This window comes from Pempheris klunzingeri, chromosome 18, assembly GCF_042242105.1.
Source record: "Pempheris klunzingeri isolate RE-2024b chromosome 18, fPemKlu1.hap1, whole genome shotgun sequence".
In the NCBI taxonomy this organism is placed as follows: Eukaryota; Metazoa; Chordata; class Actinopteri; order Acropomatiformes; family Pempheridae; genus Pempheris; species Pempheris klunzingeri.
In genome coordinates, this window is record NC_092029.1 from 2,368,275 (window position 1) to 2,393,076 (window position 24,802).

General features: G+C 42.0%; 1 protein-coding gene across 1 annotated transcript; it reads right to left on the reverse strand.

Moving 5' to 3' along the window:
• Positions 1–1,414: 1,414 nt before the first annotated feature.
• On the reverse strand, positions 1,415–24,333 carry cd109 (CD109 molecule). Its single transcript, XM_070849847.1, has 33 exons — positions 24,263–24,333; positions 23,009–23,175; positions 22,884–22,912; positions 21,814–22,050; positions 21,480–21,605; positions 21,008–21,047; positions 20,258–20,339; positions 20,059–20,152; positions 19,459–19,594; positions 18,989–19,098; positions 18,581–18,853; positions 17,846–17,947; positions 17,319–17,381; positions 16,839–17,012; positions 16,263–16,415; positions 14,961–15,050; positions 13,755–13,824; positions 13,530–13,644; positions 12,499–12,616; positions 12,218–12,331; positions 11,210–11,428; positions 10,060–10,201; positions 7,865–8,041; positions 7,044–7,125; positions 6,734–6,962; positions 5,729–5,900; positions 5,168–5,358; positions 4,703–4,858; positions 3,800–3,865; positions 3,290–3,426; positions 2,604–2,760; positions 2,415–2,517; positions 1,415–1,623 (listed from the first exon to the last, which is right to left on the reverse strand). Exons 1-33 carry the CDS (start codon positions 24,331–24,333, stop codon positions 1,415–1,417), a joined length of 4,404 nt encoding a protein of 1,467 aa, XP_070705948.1.
• Positions 24,334–24,802: the final 469 nt, after the last annotated feature.

Below are 24,802 nucleotides of genomic sequence, written 5' to 3' on the forward strand. Positions count from 1 at the left end.
ATCAGATCTCAGCTCAGTGGCTCTACACTGCACACGCTCACACAGTCCCCAGTAAAGTAGCAGGATAAGTAGGATTTACATCTTGTGCAAAGGAAATGTTTGGCTCCAGACTTCACTGATTAACCACCAAAGCTTCCGTCCTACATTTAATGCTAATTAAACCTAAACAAACTCCAGCTTTACTCGATTAACAGTCGATTTCTCCTCTTTCATGTTAACAAAGCGAACTTGCAGTCATGTAGATGACCAACACAGTGCAGGACTCCAAACCAACAACTCTTCAGCAACAAATGTGACTGAAGACACTCGCTGTGTTTACTTAAAGTTTCCTTTAACTTTATGAAGATCTTCTACTTTGTTGTGCACCTAAAAACTAAAATCACGTTGTTTGTGATATTCAGGATCAGTGCGAGGTGGCATTCAGAATAAAAAAGATCATCATGTGTGTATTATTAATAAATGTGCTCGTGATATTTTGGGGAAGAAAAATCTTCGACTGAGACTTCAATCATTTAATTACAAGGAACAACAGGAAAGTGCTTCATTTAATGCCAGACGAGACAAAATACCATGTTCAGCATCATTTAACGAGTGAATCATTCTAGTGTTAAAGATTTAAATGCAAACATACAAAGTTCTTTATTCTCATATTTGTTTTTACAAGTGTAGAGCAGCAGGTTGATCCAAAGCTCAAAAAGATGCCGACACACCAGAGTCTCAAATCCCTGATTTACTTGATTTACTAATAAAAATGTTGTTGGGGTCACATGTCGTGTTTGTGTCCAGTAATCATGATCTCTTTTAGCTCTGTTTTGGGCCTCCACCACCTCCTGATAAAAAACTGAACCACCATGAAACCAAACCTCTGCTGAGGAGCTGCGTTGGTGTTGATTCTTAGTGCGTTCAGCAGCATTAAACACCTTTAAAATTCAATGTTAATGTAAAAAAATACCACTTATTGGAGTTCTGATTCATCTCTCCTTTTTCCAAATCTCCTCTTAAATCTCTCGTTTTTCTAAACTAACCTTTGAATGAGGTTCATTTTTCATTCTTTAGTAAAACGTCTCCCTATTTCTGCAGAAAACCTTGAGTGGTGCTTTAAGAAAAGAACCTTTTGATGTTCAGTTGAAGACTGAACTGTGAAATAAGCTGTGATTTTTGTAACTAAATGAAATCTTTGGCTGCTGCTGCTGCACTTTTGGATTCAGGTATTTTGTTTGCCATGAAAGTAAAAAATAGAAACTAAGCTCAGACTGCAGTACCAAACATACTGAAACCCCCAGAATGTAAATATCTCTGTTTAAACATTAAAAAAGTCACATGACGTATATTTATATACACAGTTCAGACCTTCCACAAACAGTTGAGAGATGTATAAATCTACAAAGCTGAACTGGCCTTTGCTGGTCTGTATTTACACGCTGAAGATGAAGATGAAGATGGAGAGGAGGAGGAGGAGCAGGGCAGACGGTGAACTGGTCAGCCTGAAGCTGTGGCCGCCGTGTGACACAGCCACGCTGTACTGGGCGCCGCCGGTGCACTGACTGCAGTCCTGGCCACAGTAGTAGCAGGTGGGCATGTCGCGCCTCCACTCTGATGTATACGACCGCACCGTCCTCCGTCCTGACAGAGTGGGTCAGAGGTCAGAGGTCAGAGGTCAGAGGTCAGAGGTTCATTTAACCTCCATTTGTTCACTTTCTTTGACAGCTGAATGGTCTTTTTCTATGCTTTTGTGTTCCTGTGATCTCTTATAAAAGTGGTTTCATGTTTTTTCCTGTCAGGTGAAAAACACGTCTCCAACAAGATGAAAACAAAAATAAAATTCTTGTTCCTCTGAAGCGAAATAAGCTTTTTACAAGAACCCACTTGGATCAGAAAATCCTGGAAATTTGACTTTTTTTTTTAGAGATTTAGAGAAAACATACGATGATCTCATAGACCATGATGCACTGCTGCAGATTAAACTACCTATAAAATGGTTCAAATGAGCTCAACCTTAAACATCTACGGCAGTAAAATGTAACATGAACATCAGCGCTGCACTGATATTAATCCAGAAACACTGACAGGGAACATTTTACTTTTACTTTTAATAATAACAATCAGCTGATACTTTAACTAAAGTAAGGGTTTAAATGCAGGACCTTGTACAGGAGTATTTTCACTGTGTGCTCTTATTACTACTCGCTGTGTTTGTTTCTTGCTGCAGAAAACAAGACGTAAAAGTCTAAACATGAAGATGACGGATGAATTTCTACGTTAGAGGATTATTCTAAACACCCCAGAAGCTTTATTCTATCCAAACATTACTGACTGAACCGCTGAGCAGTCAGTCAGACATGATTAGTGCAGCCCTCTCTGTCTAGCCTTGCTGTGATGGATGGATGATGGACGACCAACTCCTCAACACTTACTTGGCTCATAATAATCATAGAGGATGACGTTCGCTTCCTGGACTCTGGCGACTTTGTACTCCACGATCAGAGGGATGAGCTGACACGTCTCCTCCGTCGTCACCTGGAAACACATTCACACGTCAGTCTCTCCCCCCAGCAGACGCAGAAAATAGGGCCGTGTGTCTGCGGTGCTTCGGTGGGGCTCACAGAGTCCAGGTACAGGATGACCTTCCCCGGCTGCGTCTCCACCCTCTTTATGACCCCGTCGGTCAGGACGCCGCCCGGCAGCAGGCTGAAGCCGCTCAGCAGACCCACCTCCATGATGGCCATGCCCGTCGCATTCAGACCCAGAGCCTGTGACAGGCTGCAGAGAGATTTCTGTTATCTATCAGGTGCAATGAACAGTGTGTGTGTGTGTGTGTGTGTGTGTGTGTGTGCAGAGCAGATTTATGAAAATAAATAATAAAAATCTAATTTAATTGTTAGTTATTTGCGTCATACAAACCTGATTTACATGGACACAAACACACTTTATTGTTTTTAAAACATCTGTATTTTTATTTGTTTATGCTTTTTTTTATTTTCAGCTTTTAAATGTATTTTTCAAAATGTTTATTTGGTAATAAATTGCTCTTAAAATAAAAAAAATGTGTTTAAGCCTATTAAAATAAAGAGATTTTTATAGCTTATTAATCAATCAGTATCTATAAATGTGTATTTAGATAATTAAAACACAAACTTAATATTTGTTTGACAAGTGTACCTGCAGAAACATCATTTTTAAAGGGCTGTTTCGCTGTGATCGTGCTCTCAGATTCACATCTGGTGTTTCCACTGTGTCTGGCTGTCAGTAAACAGGCGCAGCGACAGTCTGACGTCATGTGAACGCTCACCTGCTGCAGATGTACAGATGTGCTGAGTTTACTTCTGCGTCAAACAGCTCGATGGTCAGATGAAAGGGCTCGTGTTCGCCGGCGTCTCGCCTCCTCCTCATCGCCTCCTCGGTCCTGATGTTATAAAAGACGTTGAGCTGCGGCAGGAGGAGGAGAAGAAGAAGAAGAAGAAGAGGAGGTCTCACGTTTTGCTTCGATGTTGCTTCTGTTTTGTCTTTGACATCATCTCGAGAACACGTTTTGCTTTTCATTGCTACAAAGACGGTCCTTTCTTAACGCTGGGCAGTGAACAGAGAAAACAGGCTGTTGCTGTTCCCTTCTGCTCAAAGGGTAGAAAGCCTACAATAACCATAATGCACTGGGCTGCTCTCCTGGCGGTGCTGGACTCTCATACACATTAAATCCTCTGGACTGTTCTCTGGCTCATTAACGTCTGACTCCAGCGTTACTAATGACATAAACTCCCCACATCACAGTGACACACAGCTGCTTGTAAATCAGTAAAATGACCTGGAACAGGGCGAGTCCACGACCTTCAGCAGCCACCCGGAGGTTCAGGTTCTCCTCTGGTTGGATCTGAAACAAGATGAGACAAACGTCAGCCTGCTGGTTGCTGCTTCCTACCTGCAGAGGAGGAATGAAACTAGTTGATGTGCTCAGGTACTGAACTCTGAGGTACACTGAGGTACTCTGAGGTACTCTGAGGTACACTGAGGTACACTGAGGTACTCTGAGGTACACTGAGGTACTCTGAGGTACTCTGAGGTACACTGAGGTACACTGAGGTACTCTGAGGTACACTGAGGTACACTGAGGTACACTGAGGTACACTGAGGTACACTGAGGTACTCTGAGGTACTCTGAGGTACACTGAGGTACACTGAGGTGTCTGTGTACTTGCATTCTAAGATATTTTATGGTTTTACTGTATTTCATAGACAAATACTGTAGATTTTACCCTCCTGTTTACGATCCATCTAAACTTGATGCAGGACATTTCTGGAGCTCGACTGTACATTAGCTCTGCGGCCTGAACACTGTTCTGGAGCCACACACTTCACACCCCGATTTTCTCCTCGTCTACAGGTTTTGGAGATCACAGATGCCAAAAGCAGGATGAGAACCTGGTCTGGCCGGAGGGGAGGGGAGGCCTTTTCTTTCTAATTCACTTCTCTCATGTCTTTTCATGACGTCATGAGGGATTCACCTCCATCTGAATGACCTGCCTGCTGCTTTTACAGCTTCATTTTCAGGGCTTACAAGGCTAAAAGATTTCTGCACCACCATCTGCACCCCCCCCCCCAGAGGAGAGAAACCGTCTGATTTTAATCCCCCCTCACACATCTTTAGGCACCAGAACCAGGATGATGTAACAGATTTAGCTGCTCGATGAGAAGCTGATTCACTCGGTACCTGCCGGCTCTGGTGCAGCAGGTAGTTGTCCTGGTGGATGTGGAAGGAGGCGACGGCGGTCGGCGAGGCGGCGTACACTCTGATGGTGAGGTCAAAGTCCAGAGAGTCGCCAAGAGCTGCGAACGTGGCCAGAGCCTGCAGAGCCACGACGGTGTCCTGGGGGAGGGAACGAGGTCTCTGTGAATCAGCTGCGAAACATGCAGTTCAGTCGCTGACGGACTTTTGCTTTGACAGTCGCTGCTGACTTCCTGTTGTGTGTTTGTCTGTTTTTCTACACAAACACAGGGATGTTTGGCTGCACTGCACTTTATTCAGTGCACTGAATTTGGAGCCACTGACAGTATTTAGATCTTTCAGTCCTGCATGTTTGCACGTGTGTGTGTGTGTGTGAGTGTTTTTGGGGAAACATCTTACATGACTCCAGTCAGAGCAGTAAAAAAGTCTCAGACTACTTCAGTGTCTCACCTGAGTGCTCCCGAATCCTCCCCTGTGGTTCCTCTGCCTGCTGAGCCACTTCATGAGGCTGAGGCCCTCTGCGATGTGACCCAGTCTGTGCTGGGAGAGCAGCAGGTAGGACGCCATCTCGATGTCTGCAGAGCGAGGCTGCCACGACGACGACAGGCCGCCGCCCGGGGAAGACCACGTGGGCACGCCGTCTGAGAGTCAGAGGGGAGGGAGGGGAGGTTTGTTCAAACACAAGAAGAAGAACTGTGGCTTTCACTTATTCATGAACAAGGAGAGACGGCGTCTTCAGTGACTTTAAGACATTTAGACAGAAAAACTCAACACAAGTGTTTTCCTGTCACGTCTGATGCTTCTGGATCTGATATATAATATTCCTGCTGCTTTAATGTTACATTTCACTGCAGCAGCTGATGAAGATCATCGTATGTTTGCAGCGTCTGTGTCCTGTGAGAACCACATTTCTCTAAACACTCTTCAAACCTGTCACATGATCTCAAGCTGATCCAAAACAGCTTGAATAGTCAGTTTATCTTAAGAATACTCTGAACCCAGTCATCCTACCTTCTACCTCAGCTCGTCCAATCAGCTCGCTGAGCGCCGTGCTGGCGCTGGAGCTGTTGGCCAGAGCCAGAGCGTAGGTGAGCAGGCTCAGGCTGTAGTTGCTGGAGACGCCCAGGGCCAGGCGGGTCTCCAGGAACATGAGGGCCGCAGACACCTGGCTCCCATACTGGGCCTGACGACGGGGGAACAGGGCGGCACGTCAGCAGTCACTTCAGCTCAAAGGCATTTATGAGATCAGATCATAAAGACGCAGCGTGATGAGGCAACATGTTTGTTTTTCATCCCATCTGTGGACACGTCGGTTCGCTCGTCATGTTTTTACTGACTGCTCATTAAGATCAAACTTTATTGATCCCTGTGGGGGGAAAACACACATCCACCACATCTAAGAGCCAAAATCAAACCAAACAACTGCACTTTTTTTTTTCTCCTTTCTTTTCCTGGAGAGCGTAAAAGGAACTATGTGTCTTCTGTCGACAAACATCACTCCTTATGCAAATCCCCATCTGTCCTGGAGCTGCAGTGCATTCTGGGTGGCCTCTGTGTCGCATACTGTATACTATTAGTGTCGCACTTTTCAAAGTGCTTCACATATCGGACAAAATAAAAACAGAGAGCACGTATACAAACACACTAAAAACACTAAAGTTAAAGCACGTGACCTAAATAAGCAGGACAAAGGAGAACAGAGCGTTTACAGAACAGCTAACCTATAAAAAAGGCTGCTTAAAACCTAAACCAGATTCAGATGTGAAGGAAGAGGAAGGCTGAAACAAGAAGAAAGGTTGAAACAGATGAACAGATGAACAGTGGCTCAGGTGCAGCTCACACCAGGGACAACTGGAGTGATTAGTTTGTTCACACAAGGAAATATTTTAGATTTCTGAAATGTTTTCTACCATCAGACTCTCTTCAGACGCTCTGGCCCGTTATCCACCCGTCACACTGTGAAACATCCTCACCTGAACAAAAGGTGCTACAGTGAACACGTAAAGTTAGACTGACCTCGACCTCGCCGTCTTCCAGCAGGGCGATGAGGACGTAGGCCGTGAGGGACACGGGGCCATCCAGGCCTCCCTGCAGCTCGGTGTGGATGACCCGGCCGGGCTCCTCAAATCTCCCATCAGCCCCCTGCTGGACCGCCAACCAGGCGGCCGTTCTGCTCAGCACGTGGGCGTCGATGGTGATGAAGGGCCGCGCCTGCAGGAAACACCTCAGCACGAAGGCAGAGAGCCTGCGGAGAGTCTGCCGTCAGTCCTCTGAGCTTTTCTCTGTCACAGTCTAAACTACATGTTTGTCGTTGTGTCAAACACACCAGGTGCTTCCAGAAGCGTCCTGGTCTCCGAAGGCGCTGAAGGAGCCGTCTGCTCTCTGATAGGACAGCTCCCGCTCATAACCTGGTGACAAGGACACCACAGATCACACAGCACTGATGTGGACGTCAGCGAACATACATCCTGTGATACCTGATCACTTCACTCAAAGTACAGGAGATCAGGTAGATGTAAAATCAAGCGTTGTGTTCTTGATGTTAGTCCTGCCTTGATTTTAAGATCTTTAAGTCCTAAAAGTAGAAACACACTGAACATGAAGTGAAGACAAAACCAGTGATGACTGCTTTGTCTTTTCTGAGACGACCACCGGAGGAGGACAAAGATCAGGAATTAATTCAGAAAAGTTTTGAATTAGAAAATTCTTAAGTAATGACAAACGAACCCATTTGCCTTCAGAATGACTTGAAAGTTTGGAAAAGTTTTGAAACCCCCAGACGCCCCCGTTCTTTGGTTGGGGGGTAAACGTGACGCTGCCTCATAGTTTAGAAGTGGAGGGGTGTCTGAGGGTAAAACAGGGTCACTGGACAGTGTAATAAAGTGACAGTATGTGCAATTTTTAGTGTTTAAGTCAAACTTTGAGGAAGTTTATAACTGATACAGAAGGAACCGGCGTTTAACTGGTAATTTAGTTGGTATTCGGAGGGACATCTTTTTTTTTATTTCCTTCCAAAGCCGAGCTCTTTTGGTGGTAAGATAAAAAAACCCCAATCTGTCAGTTCTCAGTTCATCACTCTCTGTAACCGACCAAGAGTCTGTAGTGATGTTGTCATAGCAACGTGGAGGTGACACAGTGACGGTGTACCTGTGGTCATGTAGGCCGTGGCTCTGTCCGCGGTGGCCCGGTCGGCCGGACCCGTGGCGCTCAGGTACTGGAGAACGTAGATGTTTGGCGCAAAGTTGATCATGTTCTGCTCCCCGCAACCGGAGGGCATCTGGATCAGGGAGTCCAGGCCGCTGATGGACGGGCCCAGGATGTCGCCTTCGTCACCATGGAAACAACCAGAACAAAGCAGACAGGATGAGTAAGAGCGATGTTTACCGCTTCACTAAACACATCACAGGAGCTGTGAATGAAAAGATGTTTCACTGTCGCTGCAGATTAGTCAGACAAATATTTTGACTCGGTGGAGATGCTCCGGAGGCCGAGTGGATCCCATTGGTTGAATCTGACGCCGTGGGGGCGGAGCCAGTGAGAGACGGATGGGAAAGGACGGTTCTGGCAGCAAAACTCGTGCAGGTCACGTTTTCTGTTTGTCAGTGGGATGATGTCAGATTCAAACTCTGAACTGTTTAATAAATCCAGAGATCTCATCAAGCTGTTCACCACTTTTAAACCTCCAGTTGGTTTTAAGACGTGCTTCTGTTTTTTTCCCCCCAAAACTCAATTTTTTACAAAAAAATCTTTGTTAAAGTTCATTTTAATGTTTTAATTCACTTTCAAGAACAAATTAACAGCTAAAATTCTTGTTTTTACTGACTGCTAAACATGCTGTAATATCATATTTAGTTTGTTGTTGATGAATTTGTATTAAAATATTTTGATCATAGATACATTTTGTATGAACAAATCTTTTTTAAAGTTGCTCCAAGTTTTGTGGCACATAAAAATGACTTTTTTCTTACTTTTCGAATGACATCAGTTATATTTGCACTGAAACCCCCTTAAATGTCATTAGAAAGGCTCATTAAAATTGCTCTCCCCATTAATGAGAGTAAAGTGCAGACTTTTAAAACATCTGGGGAGGCTGCACACCTCCCTGGTCTGCCGTCTGGTGAGTTAAATGTTAAAAAACAGATGTCATGTAACATTTCTACATGGTGGCTGCACACCTCGTAGCACAGGGCCAAGTTTAGCTCTGAGTTTGAGTCACAGCTGCCTCAATGAGAGGTGAAGTCATATTTCCACTGATCACATGACCAACTACAACCAGCTGCTTCATCACACGTTCGCTCCTCGACGTTTAACCTTTAACATCACCGCAGCGCCGATTCTCACCGTCCCTTTAAAACCTCCTGAATGTTCAACACCTGAGCGCACGGGAACGTCTGACCTTGTGTTTCCTGTTGAACGTCTGCAGCTCGTTAGATGGAAACTTCCTACACAGTTTGTAGGACATGAAGAAACTCCCTCTGGTTATTATAATCCATGTTTAGTTCATAGAAGTCCACTGTTGGAAACATGCCAGAGTCCATACGAGTGACAGACTGCAGGTTTGGCCAGTTTTTAAACGTGCTGCAGGTCACAGGACATTTAAACCTGATGCAAAAGTTCATTAACAAAATTTAGACAGCAGCCTTAAAGCCTAAACTAAAGTCATACTGTAGGTACATGATGTTCATGTTCAGTATTTCTGATTAAAAATATAAAATCAGTATGGACTGAAGATTAAAGGGGTATTTTGACCCTCCGGGGTACTTCTGCAGTAAACAGGGTACATGGGAGTATTATATCTTACATGGTGTAAAAAGATTGAATAAACCTGAAATGAAATTTCATCAGTGTGAAAAGCAGCAACATAGAAGTCTAAAAAAGTTCATGTATTAATGAAGTATCTAAATTAAAACTTGACCAAACCAACCTGAACACTGACAGGTTTTTTTAAAATATATTTTTTAGCATTTTCCACCTTTGCTGGACAGTGAGAGTGAGACAGGTAACAGCTGGAGAGACAGACAGGGGCTGTGCTGTAAGAATTCAGCTTTAATTGTATGAAAAACTACTGTTAATTGGGTCATATAACATCCTGTTAATGATAAATGTTGTTGGTGTCGATGAGGAGGTGCTTGAGTTCACCTGTAAAGACTGAAGGGGAGCCGCTGGTCTAATGACCCCTGCATCATGTGTTGACGTGTTGTGTTCACTGTACACAGAGTAAATCCGATCAGTGTGTTCTGTTGTTTCACAGGATTCAGACCTCAGGTGATGTGGGACTGAATCTGTGTTTGTTTCCTGGCAGGTCGTGACTCAAGCTTTTTTCTCCGGGTGTGTTTACATACCGACAGCTGCCACAGAAACTCTCTCGCTGCCGTTCACGACATCTGCTGGGAAGGCGAACATGACTTCTCTGGAAAGGTTGGTCAGTGGAGGAGAAACCTCAAACAGCAGCGAGGTGGAGAACGACTGCTCGAGTCCTTCGGCCTGCAGGACCAAAAGATAAACACACAGCAAACAAAGAAACCCGGTGGTGAGTAATGTTTCTGGGAAAGGCAGAGATGAGAAACAAGATCAAGAGCTCTTGGGTTACAGTAGAGCAGCAGATGGGGGAGGAGGGGGCGACTACATTAGAAGAGTTTCCTGTCTTGTGTTTGTTTTGGAGCTGCAGCAGGTTGACAGATGCTCTGATATACAGGAAGTGACAGGTTCAACTCTCACTGTCTGCTGGTTGGTTGAGTGAGACACTGAACCTTTGAGTTAAAAAGCACAGATTAGAACCTCTTTAGGTCTGATATAAGGAGGAGTTTTAAACCTGGGCTTTATTTCTTACTAAAAGTGTTAGTATTGGTCCAGTAGATCACCTCAGCCGACAGCAGCCAAACAGGCTTTGGGACAACTGCACCTGATCACAGTAGGTCCACTAAAAGAGCTTGTTTGATCCACTGACAGGCTCAGAGTGTTATTCTAAGTGTGTGACAGCATCATGGAAAGGATCCCTACAGAGAGAGACCTGGAAGATCCTTTTGGTTTAACCACAAACAGCACACACACCAGACTACATTCACTAAAACAGGGATTTTAGAGAACAGGACACAGGACTTTGTGTGACTTTGGTGTTTTAAAGGGCCAGTTTGGATCTTAATTAAGCCTTTAAAACATCATCAAGTAACACAACAGCACAAACAATTGTCAATGGAGTCTGGTGATATCTTGAACTTGAACTACAGTTTAAACGACGAGTGAGACATGAGTCAGTATTGCAAACAGACAGACATGAGAGTGATATTAATCTTCTTTATCTAACTCTCAGCAAAATAGTATAATCAAATTGTTGAACTATTCCTTTAATAGTAGGCTCTTCATTGCCAAAAAGTGATGAGAGCTGTAAATTAGCTTCAGATAAACACTATATACAAAACATTTGTTGCGTCACTTCTCCCTAAAAACAGCATGACAACCTTTAATAATTGTGTGTAAACTGTATCCCAGCACCTTGACGAGCACCATCCTGCGGATGAAGTCGGACGCCCCTGACGACATGGCTTTCACAGCGACGGGGATCTCTCCGAGGACCAGCGGCTTGATGGGAATAAGGACGGACGCTCCGCTCTGACTCCCCACGGACACTCTGCGAACACTGGGCATGGAGAGCTCCTCATTGTCCGGGAAGACAAACTCAAAGGTCTCGCTCTCCACAACAATCAGCATGACCTGACACCGAAGACAGAGGGAACCCACCCAGATCACATTAAACAGAGGTCTGACAATACAGAGAGCGTGGGAGGAAACAAAAGAAGCATGTTGTTGTAACCAAACATCAAATTACACAACACTAATTCTCAGAACAACGGCTTTCTCAAGGGTCCAGTGAGCTGTTTTATGAGGCTTTGAATTATTCAAAGATTAAAGAAGACCTGGGCTCATGTCCTCAGCAGAGTTGTATAAGACATTAAAACCTCTGATGCCATATAAGATTATAGCAACCTGACTCCTAAAACAACCTCACTAACCCTGTGAACCACATTCACTTGTTATCCAACACCTGCTGAATTCATCTGTTGGTGCACAGCAGGCAAACGGACAAAATCCCTGTGGACTGATACATCTGTATGCATGTATGTAAATATGTTTATTTATTGACAATCATATCTATTCTCTTATACTGGATTGTTGCTGCCGGCGTGGCACTGTGTATCTTAAGGTGACAGAGAAGCAGAACTTAGTTTTTCTTTTTTCCTCCACCATTTCTTTCCCGACAGATCAGATCGACATATCCGGGGAACTTTAGCAACACATTCCCCACACCCTTTCTGGTGGAAATTAAACAACACTTGCCGTAGACTTTGATGTAAAATGGTGGCACAAAACCACCTTTTCATAGGCTCATGAAGTCAACTACAACTCCCAAGGTGCATTTCAGTAAGAAACACCTGATCAGAAGGCTTTAAATTCTGTTACATGTCCCGCCAACATCAAGCTGTGTGTAAAGATCAGACTGACCTCCACGTCCTCGGGGAGGTAGTTGAACAGAACGATCTCCAGCAGCAGCTCCTCTCCTCGGATGATGTAGGCCGGCAGGTTCAAGGACAGGAAGAAGTCCTGGAACACCGTGAGCTGCAGAGAGATCACATGGAAACGTCATCCTGTCTCATCAGGTGTAAACTACAATGACAGGACGATGTACAACGGTAATACTACAATGAAAGCAGCACAAATACCAATATTCTTCTATTTTTAGAGTATTATTTTGTCATTTTAAGTCACTGAATGGATGTAAATACCTCTACAGGCCTCTCTATGACGCCCAGGCCCCGGTTCTCAGATATGACAAAGGCGGTAGCTGTCCAGGTTGTGATGCTGTCTGGTACAGTCACAGTTATCTCTGCTGACGTTGAATTACTGTGAAAAAACATAGAAACATGATTATTAATGATGATTTTTAATACAAAAATGCTTTAATTGCATTAAATAATATACTGTATTTACCTGTATATATCGTTATGTGTGTCATGAGACTTTCTGCTCATTGTATATCTTTATTTACAGTGTCAAGCTTTTTCGAACAGTTTACTCCTGGGTGCAATCTAGAGCCACAAGCACGCATGTAATATCTATTTTTTTTTACATATGCTTGACAGTAGTGATAACTGTTGCTTTTTTATTTTAGCAAACATTAATTCATTCGTGTTAGTTTGTTGAGCCACAAAGTATAAGAATAAACAGGGGTATCATCTGCATACAGATGCACTTTGCAGTCACTCACTCACCTTGTAGAGGTTTATTTAATTCAGATTGTTGCTTTATTTTTTTCTGCTTTGTCTCGCCTATCCAGGCTCCATCCTTTTCAACGTCATCACACCCTTTTCGCTGCCAAGTGTTTGATGGTTTTGGTTATATTCTGACATTTTATTTGAGTGTTCAGATTCTAACGGATACAATTAATGTGCTATATAAAATACCTAAAATAATCCCACAGTAGAACGAAAAATGTAGTGTCCATAGCATTAAAACCTTTCAAATACTGAGATGAACATGTTCCTGCCTTTCCGCCCAAATCTCCATCAAAGGACTAAACCCACTGAACCAACATGCAGTATATTAAATCTTATGGGTAACTTTTAAAAGTGATCAAATGTCTTTCAAACTCTCCTAAAGATAAGGAAACAGAAAAATCACCAAGTATTATAAACGAGTGGGTAAAACTTCACTCAGCAGTCTGTTTTAGTTATTATACAGTTGTATGTTGTATGCTCTTTATGGAAAGCGCTATATAAAAAAAGATTGATTGATTGATATGTTTCTGAAGCTTCACCTTGTGTTGGCATCCATCCATATCCACGTCTCTGGAAAGTTCTGGCGCTCTCGTGGCGCCTGCTGTTGCCCCACATCTGGACTGCTCTCCTGGGAGAGGAACTGTATTCCCTCCCCTGCTGTTTAGAAGATGAGTGTCAGTTATATTAGCGTCGCATGATCACAATAGTCCAAAAAGTGACAGTGAAACGCAGGCGTTTTATTAAGGTTGATTTTTAAAACTTACGAAATACGGGCTTCAGTGGATGTTTGAACATCTGTAAACTGGCATCAGTCAACACCACGAGATCACACGTCTGCACAAAGACAAGAAAAACAGATATTTCACTCCACATTTGATTAAAAGTTTCAGCAGCTTCAATCGCTAAATGAAGCTAGAGTTGGACGATCTTCTTCAGTTCTTTGGCCCAGATTGTCCTATTGTTTCATTTTGACACTGCAGCTCTCCCTGTCTCTCTCTTTGAGCTAACATGACCACAAGAGGATAACAAAGAGCACCATGTTTTATGTCTTTGTTGGTTTTACTTTGACACTGTGTGCTATTCTATGTAGCTATGTTTTGCAAAGCGCTATACAAATAAAGTTTATTGACATGAGAATCGTCATCCCCCAAGAAAAAATGGAGTTGTGCCGGTTACTCCACGTAGTTAATACTAAGATGAAAAATTATCCCACTGTTCCTCCTTTCTAACAATGTTATTCTGACACAAAGCCTATTGAATAGCACAGATTTTTCTGTCAAACTACCACGGAACCACCGATGAGTCCAGTTAAACCAGCCAATGGAGGTCAGCCTGTGCAGACACAATGTAAACCTGCCAGGGACAGTTTAAAGGTGCAGTAGGTGAAAGGTCTCTAATATAATGACTGGTTATTTATGAGACAAAGGGAGCTAAATAAGCAGGGTATGATTTGAAGGGAGTTTAAAGGGCCGTTAAATCAGAAAATCAGGGTTAGAGAATGACGACACCTGTAGATTTATAACAGCACATAAATCTACTGGGTCAAGGCCTGTTGATGAGTCAAACTACCATTTAACATGACTGCTAGGCTTCGATGGGAATGCTCCAACAACCACTGGGACACAAGAGGCCTCTGTTCACTTTGAATTCCTACCGACAGTCAACATTTGTTTCTTTATTTTCTTCTGTTGGTTTTGAAAGGTGATTAAAAAGAGAAAGAGAAAATGTTAAATATTATTTCTGTGTGCCAGCAACGATAATGTATGGTAGAGAATCTGTACGCTACTTCTTATAATTTAGTATGATTAATAACAGTATCTAAGTAAAAGCAAGGAAGAACTATAAAATACTCCCCCTACTGCTACTAATACTACTGCATCGTAAAAACGTGATCTGATTCTGTCCTTCCTGACTAAACAGGAAGGTAAGACAATACTTTAGTGCCGTGATGTGTCTCCAGCGAGGCTTACCTTGAAGACAGAGTATGGATCTCCCATTCTCAACATGTCGGAGTAGGCGTCGGCCATGGAAGCGCCATACTCCTTCATCTCCTTCAGCACCTGTGAAAGCAACACCAACGTCCTCAGAGCCCACAAAGACCAACAACACAGGCAGTGACACAAAAAGAGCACTTATTGTTTAAAACCTGTTTGACCGAGCTGGGATTGAACAGTTCCCACTGAACTGATACTGGGGTGGGAGGCGGCAGGTTGGGTTACACCGGGAAAAAAACAGGAAAAATATGGGCGTGAGTGTGGAGGATGTATGGCTGAAAAACTGTTAGCGTTGGACAAAGACAAAGCACGTTACACATGACAATATCTTGTCTTTACAAAACAGGAAACATGAGTCAAGACTTATAGGTTTGTCTCGCTGACTGGGGGTCAGATTGAAGACAAATAATACGCTCAGTTAACAGTAGCCAGCTCGGGATTAAAAGGGTCAGGACCATGAATGTCTGTAGCATATTTTGTGTCTATGCATAGCGTGTATGCCAAGATGTTACACAGAATAAAGACAATCACCAAAGTCATCAGGACTCATCATCTGGGGACAATGAATATCTGTACTGAAACTTAATGGAAATCCATCCAAGCTGTAGTAGAAGAAGATACTTAGGAAGAAATTCAAACATTCAAACTTTGTCATAGATTTATGAATAGCTGCAGCAACCCAAACCTGAACCTCCTTAACAGTGGCGCCCCAGAAGTGTTTTACTAAAATTCTTATACTCTACATACTTACTTACTTTGGTTTCTTATTTTACAGTTTAAGTTTTAATTATCTGATGTGAATAATGTGCAGTTAACATTTTGAGTTCCAGAACAATCAGGTTTTAATGTGTAATGTATCTGTAGATAAATGTGTTCGACAATTCATTGTTCTTCAAAAAGTCTAGTTGTCCTTTTCCTTAAAAAGGAAAATATACTGTAAAGATTAATTTGAAGGAATACATTGATTGTAAGGAACAGAACATTGATTGGAAACAGGACTACTCAAGTCTAAAGACACCACAGGCCTCTAATTACTGTCAATGCAGCTTTATTTGGTTGTTTCATGTTTTGTAAATGAACATTATATCATACATGTCCCCTCACAAGGGGGGTTAGTGGCAGCGATCGTATCAGGGTGACTGTGGCCCCCAGTGGCCACCCCGTGGTGGTGCCATTGTCCTTCAATACTAAAATATGGTGACAGCATCATTTGATCGTAGACGTGTATCGAATGTATTTCAGAGACAGAAAACACAGTAAAAATTGGGATCTTCTCACCGACTCCTTGGTGATGTCATTGTGTGATCCCGCCCCCTTCGTGGCCTTGTCGACCACCAGGATCCCGACCAGAGAGCCCGGCTCCTCCACTGCGACCCTCAGTGTGACCTCCTCTGCTGGCTTCCTCATCGTGTCGCTCCAGCTCAGAGACACCTGTCGGTCACAAGCCACGACACAGACTCACACACCACCACCTCAAACCGGTGTGCACCACCAGGCAACGTCACGCCATCAGGTGTCCCCTCCTTAAAACTGGTTTGCTTAGGTGGTAAGTGAATTATTTTGTTTTTGGCCTAAAATATGGTAAAACTTGACTACAGAGGCCGCAAAAGATGAGCTCCAGCGTGTTTATGCTCCAATCTGAACTGTGAACTTCATCAAGGACAAACATACAGATCAACTAGGTTGCTATTTTACATCTAATTAGCACAAACTAGCTTCTACTTCACTTTTCTGTTGACTGGTTTTACCTCCTTGATAACATCATACAACAATACGACTGCCAAGACAACTGAAACATTATTAAGTCTGTTTTTAATTCAGCAAAACTTTAAAGCAACTGAAACCACACTTCACCTGGTTTTGTAAAGCTTGAGTGATGGGCAGCTGTATCACGTCGTTGACAATCTCTCCACTGGGATGCACGCAGTACACGATGATGCAGGCCAGAGGAGCCCAGGTGATTTCTGGGACCAGAGCAAGAGCACCAGAGCTTTTCCCAGCAGAGACCACCTGACCTCTGGACTTCACCTTCACACACAGAACACAGATATGAGGCCTTTGGTCTTTTAGAACTGTTATTCTTTTAGTGTTTTTTGGTCAGTAGGAGGTAGACAAACCCCAAAACTTAATGCAATGCTGACTTCACACCAAATGATTTTTTTAAAGCTGTTTCCAAATTTCCAATGTTGGAATAAAATCATGAGACTTTTGGTGGAGTTGAGGCACGCTCCTGTTATTTCAATTCAATTTGGAGTAAGGTGGTCATAAGTCAATAAATGAAAGGTTTAGGAGATTAAATGAAATAAAATATATGCGCCATAAAATGGTCCTCACCAGGTAGTGAATCATAGTCATTGGAAAATTCCTCTCAATGCGCAGCAGGAGGGGTGAACCAACCTGAAAGAAGAGAAGACTGTGATGTGTAAAGGTGCATTTCCACCAAATGCAAAGCAAATCTTACCCATTATATACAAAGACAATGCAAAGACACGAATAGAAGATGAAACTGATGTGAGACAACGTGCAGCACATGAGTCCAACATATTCAATCTGAGTGAAAAATTGGAATGTATCCCCCAGGAAAATCTTTTCACAAGCATTAGCCCCAATAAGCACACGAGATGGCCATCCCATCATTGTGTTAACTAGCACGAGTAATGAGACTAAAAACACAAATGATCCAGTGACCAAACTTGAGCGAGTAACGCAAGGTGAATATTTGCTTCATGTTTGGTGAATATCAAGTGATTCATGTGTTTGGATTTGGAAATGTGTTAAGCTCATATAGTACAGTGCATCATGTGAAGGAGGGTTTCAGTGTAAGTGCACCACTGAAGCAAAGGTACATTCCTCATATTTACCTCTGCAGGTCGGGCAGGTTTCTGAATCTGCAGGTAGGAGTTACTGGGGGACGTGTAGCTTCTATAGAGTTGCAGAGTGTTTTGGCTTCCCTCAAAAGAAGCCTAACGACAAACAAACACACAAAAACCAGACAAATGTGTGAAAGAGTCTAGTTTTCTTTTCCTGGTGGTAAATAATATCTTTTTACTAGAGACTAGCTACTAGAGATCAAAAACTCCACCGAGAACTTTTAAAACAGCTGAGTGGTACATATTTATATGACCTTAGAGTGTGTTACGATAAGCAAAGGACTGAAAATAGATAAGGTTTATTAAGCTGATCCCAATCAATCAAAAAAATGCTTTGATCGGCCCAAGTTGGCTCCACAAAAACGTGGCTTTTTCCTTCTATGCAGATGATACTCCACTGTACAGTTCAATTGATCCAGATAAAAAAAAAATATGAATGGTAAAGTAATCAAGACATTAATGTGCTTTGCCATTTTTAAACAATATTTTGTATTTCTTTTAAATAATTAATGCTTTATATATGTTGAGATGTGTGTTTGCCTGTAAACAAATTTGACATTTTTGTATTTTCAGCTGTGCACTGATTAAAAGACTGAAAATCTTAATAAATTTAATAATCTGCTGCAATAAAATTCAAAATCACACTGAAAAGTCTGACTTTATCTATTATGTGTTCAAGACAAAGGGCAAAGTTTTTAAGGTGATAAACAAACAAAATTGTCTTACATCAATTATGAGCGTTTCAGTTTCATTCATGAGCTGGATATTAAGGGGTATGACTCCGTCTGCAGGAACTGGAAACTCCATTTCTTTAGGCATCGTCTCCTCCGGACGTGGAGCCATGTTTCCTGACATGTTTGATTGACGAGGCGCCATTTCTTCCATCCCATCCATGGTCCAACTCCAAGGACTTTGTTTTTGCTGCATCACTGACACTTGAACAGTCTTAAGTTGATCCTCAAATGACAGCGGCTGATCGTTGAATGTAGATACTTTTAACTACAAAATCAAGATGAATATGGATTATATGCTTTTTTAAATCAAATTCTTCATAAATCAAAGTGTTGCTAATTGTGCTCAATAAAGTAAATTATCTTTAATAATGAAAGGAAATGGAGAAAGTAGTTTCCTTACCCAGGTGGTGAATTTCAGAGACGGCCGTAATATTTGGGGATAGCCATCAAAGGAAATTTTATACCTGTGCTTTGCCAAAGACACCTTTGCTGTACTGTTATATACGAGACCTAAAATATGAAAAGCACCACAGTGAAGCCAAGAACACGCTGCGTTAAACGATTAATAAACAAACTCTACTGCAGCGTAGAACAAGCTATTAAACCATCAGTGCCCTAAAATGTGACAAAATAGAAAGAACTGGAGGAATAATGTTAACAATGTTAGCTAGAGATAATAAATGATAAGTTAGTTGAGTTAAACTGCCTGGAGAGATTTCTTTTTAGTTTCTTCTATATTTGCATCGAATGTTTGCAAATAATCTCATTTGTTGGTCAACATTTCTTCTTGCAAGCTGTTTTTCACTGCATCTTGACCGCAGACTAATAAGTGTAACGTGGAGGTGATGCTGTGAGCTGACGTGTGATTACCTGTCAGGTGTTCAGTCACTTGAACCACAATCCTTATATACTCATCATCCATGTATCCGTTATAGTAGGCCATGTCTGCGGCTCTTCGGTTCAGCGGGTGGTAATTGTCAAACATGAAGTCCTCGGTCCCGTCAATCTAAAATCAAAGCAACAGTGATGTCACAACAGTTATTAAAGTAGAGACATATCTATTTTTACACATACTGTGTATATTGTTACATTCCTTTTATTATATTTATTCGTATTCTGTTCTTATTTTAGTTTGTAACCATTTTTTTGCACCAAATTGGAGCAGCACTCCTAATTTCATTGTACCGCAATAACAATAAAGGCTTTTCTGATATTAATTCATTATCAGTTAATTGGTAAGTCAAAAATAATAATAAATAGATCCATCTCAGTTTACCAGATGTCAAAGGGGTGTCTTCAAATTCTTATTTCATACGCACAACAATCCCAAAAAAACACAAATTATTTTGTTACCACTCATATAAAAGGGGTAAAATAGTGAATCCTCAAAGTTTATATACATTTTTGATCATATCAGATTATAACTCTGCCTCTAAATCACAGTTTGGGGCTTTAAATAAAATCACACACCTCTCTGTCTTCTTCATGATTCTCTTCAAAGCCATGAAAATGATAAAAGAACATTATATTCATGTGTCCCTGCACAGGCTTCCCGTACATGTACCTGGTGACGAAAACACAACAGTCTTAAATAATCCTCAACACTTATTAGTGATCCACGAGTAAACATCGTGAAAGTAAATGTGCACCACACAAACAAAGGTCCTACTTTGCTGTGACGGAGCCCCACAGAGTGTCCTCGTGATGAATGACGTCTGGAGCTTCTATCACAACTTCAAACTTTGGCAGCACTGCAACAACACAGCCATTTAAAGGCTTTTTAGAGTCACGAGATAAATCTGAGGCGAAAATCTGCTTTCCATGTGATCTGGTAAAGGGCAGCACGCCATTTTACTTTGCTCTGTTTATTGTCACTGACTACACATATGAGACGCAAGTTAACTTCCATATCTAACGTCCTTATTTTAATCTAAACCATCATCTTTTTCTAAGCCTAACCCCAGAGGTTGGGTTCCTAAACCTAATGACGTCACAGCTTTATTCTGGATGCTGCATGTTTATTATTACTAACCTGAGTGTGGATCGACGGCCTGTAGCTCTGATGTGCGGCAAACAGCGTTAAATGAATCACGACATGCTTAAAGTGCTTTCAGAGAATTATTTATTATCTATTTATTATATAGAATATTATTTTTGGACTTAAGACGATATTTTATGCTTTGTTTTGTGAAATATCTGATCAGTTTTACCTCTGTGGTCTGAAAATGGATATTTAAATAAAATCAATCTTTTTACCTGAACTGAAAACAAGATGCTGATTTGTTGTATTCATTTTAAGTTTATCATATTTTTCTTATAAAATCTTAATCTGAAAACTAACTAGTAACTGTGGCGGTCAAATAAACATAATGGAGTGTTTTGGATACATGAGAAAACAAAAGAGGAAAAGCATACATACCATAATGAGCCACGTTGAAATGCTTCTCACTTGAAACACTCTGAAAAACAGACATTTCTTCCTCAAACTGAGAACAATTAGTGTGTCGTTCTCTCATTCATCCATCTAACAGGCTTGTTTTCTGGTGGATGGTGTAATAAACATCAACTGCCATTTTAAAGCCTCAAGTTTTTGGAGTCAGACGTGATTCCTCAAAGACCTCCTCTGATTGGTCAGTGAGCAGGAAGCTCATTTTAATCTTAATCTTGTTTGAAAACCTTCGGGAAATTAAATGAAAGAATCTGGCAAAAGGGCAAGTAAACTGAAACATGTGTGTATATGTAGTCATTCATATTCATATTTCATAAATGAATCAAGTTTCATTCCAGTTGGCTCTCGGTACATCAGAGATGTGTTCCTGTCGTCCTCCGGAGAGCCCAGTGTGGTACAGGTCAACTCTCTGGACTGTCTGGGTGAGATATAACAGGCTTACGTTGACCGTGGTGACGATGGTCCATTGACCCAGAGGAGGGTTTTCAGACAGCTGAAACTCTTTGGACACGACCCCGAGGACGCCGTCGACGGCCAGCCACTGCCTGAGCAGGTTCCCCCTCGGGTCCTGGATCACAGACACACAGAAACTAGAGCCAGGAGGCCACAACACGTCTTCATCTTCACCATCTAGAGGTCAATCAAGCTAACACGCTGCTTAGTGCAGCCTAAAGGAGCAGTCCGCCCAAAAGGTTTTATCTTACCCAGTGGAAGTTTGTGGCACAATTATGTCAACAAGCCTTAAATCTAAATCTGTGTATTAATGTCACACTCACTCTGATGAGGACGTCCACGGGGCTCACGAAGGGTTTCCCATCAGGGTGGATCGACACCGCTCTGATCTTCACCACCTGCCCGGGCAGGTAGTTTGGCTTGTCTGTCTGAATGAAGGTGGAGAGGCCTTTGGGGTCAAAGCTCAGCTCCGTCCGGTTGGAGAAAACCTGGACGTCACCCTCGTAACCTCTGACCTTCAGGCTGTACGGCCGCCTGTAGCTGGACTCGCTCTCTGGGATCTGCAGGGAGACGACAGTCAGGTCCGTTTAACTCTGAGCTCTGGACAGTAACAGACCAAAGCTGCTGAGCTGCTTTTAACATTTTAACATGACTGAATCTGTTGCTGTTCAAAAAAAAAACTTTTAAAAACAGAAAATCAGTGGTTTCATTTAGAAAAACTCAATTACAAATCACTTTAGACGGGTTTTCAGCTGTAAAGCATCCTGCCTCAGTACATATCTTTGGTACAGCCACATCTGAGGGATCCTTAAGGGATCTTTAAGGGATCCTTAAGGGATCCTTAGGGAGTCTTTATTCTTCAGGTTATACTGTGAACACTGTTCAGCTCTTCCAAAACATATGTTTACATATTTGTGTTTACAAATTCCTTGCATGTGAAGTTAGCAGCTCCTGTGTTCTGTGAGGTAAAATGACTGTTTTTGTGAATGGAGTCTGGTTTGTGGCAGCTGCCCCAAAGGATCATGTTGCAGCCATTCAGCCCATGTCTTGGCTGCTGGCTGAGGTGATCTACTGGACCAATTTTTTTTTTATACCAAATGTAAAAATAGGGCCCAGGATTGGAAATACTGCAGTTCTCCTTTAAATGAGCCTGATTATCCTTATTTCATTAGCAGGTAGGACGAAGGAGAGCCGGCACTGATGGGGAATGTCGGTAACTTTGCAGGTATTTGGTCATAAAGCAAAGTATTGAAGATCCCCGTCCTGAGAGCCGATCACTGCTGCAACAATAACTGGACATTATAAATACAATAACATCATGAAGCATAAGGATTTATCCTCTGGGGACTGTGAGTGTCTGCACAAAATGGCCAAAAAATGAAATCATACTTACAGACGCCAAAGTCAGCAGCTTAGTCGAACCTTTAAAAACAGAATTTGACAGAAATGTTGTTCAGTTTCAAATAATTATTAAAATGAGGAGACAGACTTTTGTTGAAGTTCCACAAAAAGATTCACCTCCTGCGACTGTAGCAGAGCTGGAGGCCACGATCTGACCGTCGTGAACAATGTCAGCAAACACGCTGACCGGAGAGGAGGTCAGGATGGTGACCGACACCGATGTCGGGACTCCAGGACGGAGGGTTCTCGGGGCGAGCAACAGGTAAGAGGGCTGGAGGTCGGGGCTGAAAAACCAAACCATATTATTTCATTATTATTATTATTATCATTACTATTCTTTTTTCATCTTTATCTTTAGAATTGTTGTACAGTACACTTATACATTAGAACTATTGCTGCGGTTATTGTTCTTTGTATGTTCTTATTTGTAAAACTCAATAAAATATTGTGAAAAAAAAAAGGTGTGTGGTGGTTTTCATGGTCGTAACATCGAGCGCGGCCTCGTTGGAGCACCTCAAAGACGACTTACTGAACCACAGAGGTACTTTTCCATCATGCTTTTGTGTTTTAGCTCCATATTTTACGAACACATTCTCACATACTGGAGCACGGTGCCTTTCAAATGAGCCCAACAAAGCTTTTTTATCAGGGCAGTCCAATGAGAAAATTAATAAGAAAAATTAAATAGGCAGACAGGTAGCAGGTGAAACAGGTGTCACGTGGCCATGAGTCATTTTAACTGGGAACACAGTTGTGCTCATAGTTTGTTCTGTTCACTAACAACAATTAAAACACAAGCTGCTTTTGAGTCACTTAAATGTCACATGTTGATCATCTGACAAACTAAACTATATTATTAAAAGTATCATGAGCCACATTAACACTGTGAACAGTTTCACACTTTGGTAAAAACTGACAATCACATTTATTTGTCTTTAGAATGATTTGATGAGTGATTTCTAAAAATCTGATTTTAGATCTATTTTCTAAGCCTGATCTAAGTAGTTTTCTGTTTGTGACTGAAGGACGAGTGATGAAAAAGGTTTTGCAAGTTCCTTTTTTGATGGTGAGAAAATAATGTTTTTATAAAAGATTTTTTAATGACAAAAAAACACAAAAATTTGCCTTTTAGCCACAAAAAATCTGCAAATTTTGTTTGTTTTTTCCCCTAAAAATATTATTCAAAAAAATAAATAAAAATAATTAAATGGAAAAAATGTTCTCTGCAAATCTGCATTTTTTCTCCTGTTTTCACAGATTAAAAAACAAACCTATAAAGATTATTCTTTTTAATCTGCGGCTCTTAAGTCTTTAAATCAGATGTAGAGAACCTCCCCCCCACAGGCTCTACCTGTACCTGAGTGTGTTTACCTGTGTGTGGAGTTCTGGGCAGCGGTGACGACGATGAAGCCGAGGAATCCCCACACCTGGAGACGCTCCATTTGGAAGAACAAACCTCTCCACAGGACTTTCACTCAGTGATGGAGGCAGGTGATGTCAGCCGCAGGTCTTCATACCTGCAGACAGGTGACCTTCCTCCTCCTCCTCCTCCTCCTCCTCCTCCTCTTCCTCATAGAGTATCACCTCATTAACTGAACCAGTGTCAGTTTACCTGCATCCCCCCCCCCGGGGCCGTTTCACTCAGGAGACTGGGACACTGAGACTAGGTGTGTCCTCTCCAGAGAATATTGACAGTCTGGAGGTACGAGGTGGCTGCTGTCAGAGAAACCAATCATTTTATTGAACAGGTTAATAAATCACAGATTCTCCTATGTCCTACATAGAAAAGTCTAATTTCTATTAAAAATCAAGAAATTCATCATGATTGACATACTTACAAAGTTAAGATAAGAAAAAGGATTACTAAGGAGCCGGGACGGTGTCTGTAACCTAAATTTGGCACTGAAAACA

Excerpts from the sequence above, each read along its gene's own strand:
- cd109 (XM_070849847.1), bottom strand. The coding sequence starts at position 24,333 with ATGGAGCGTCTCCAGGTGTGGGGATTCCTCGGCTTCATCGTCGTCACC. Across the intron at positions 22,051-22,883 it reads AGCTGCTGACTTTGGCGTCT|ATCCCAGAGAGCGAGTCCAG; the intron begins GTAAGTATGATT and ends GTCTCCCTGCAG. Across the intron at positions 15,051-16,262 it reads ATGACATCACCAAGGAGTCG|GTGCTGAAGGAGATGAAGGA; the intron begins GTGAGAAGATCC and ends TTGCTTTCACAG.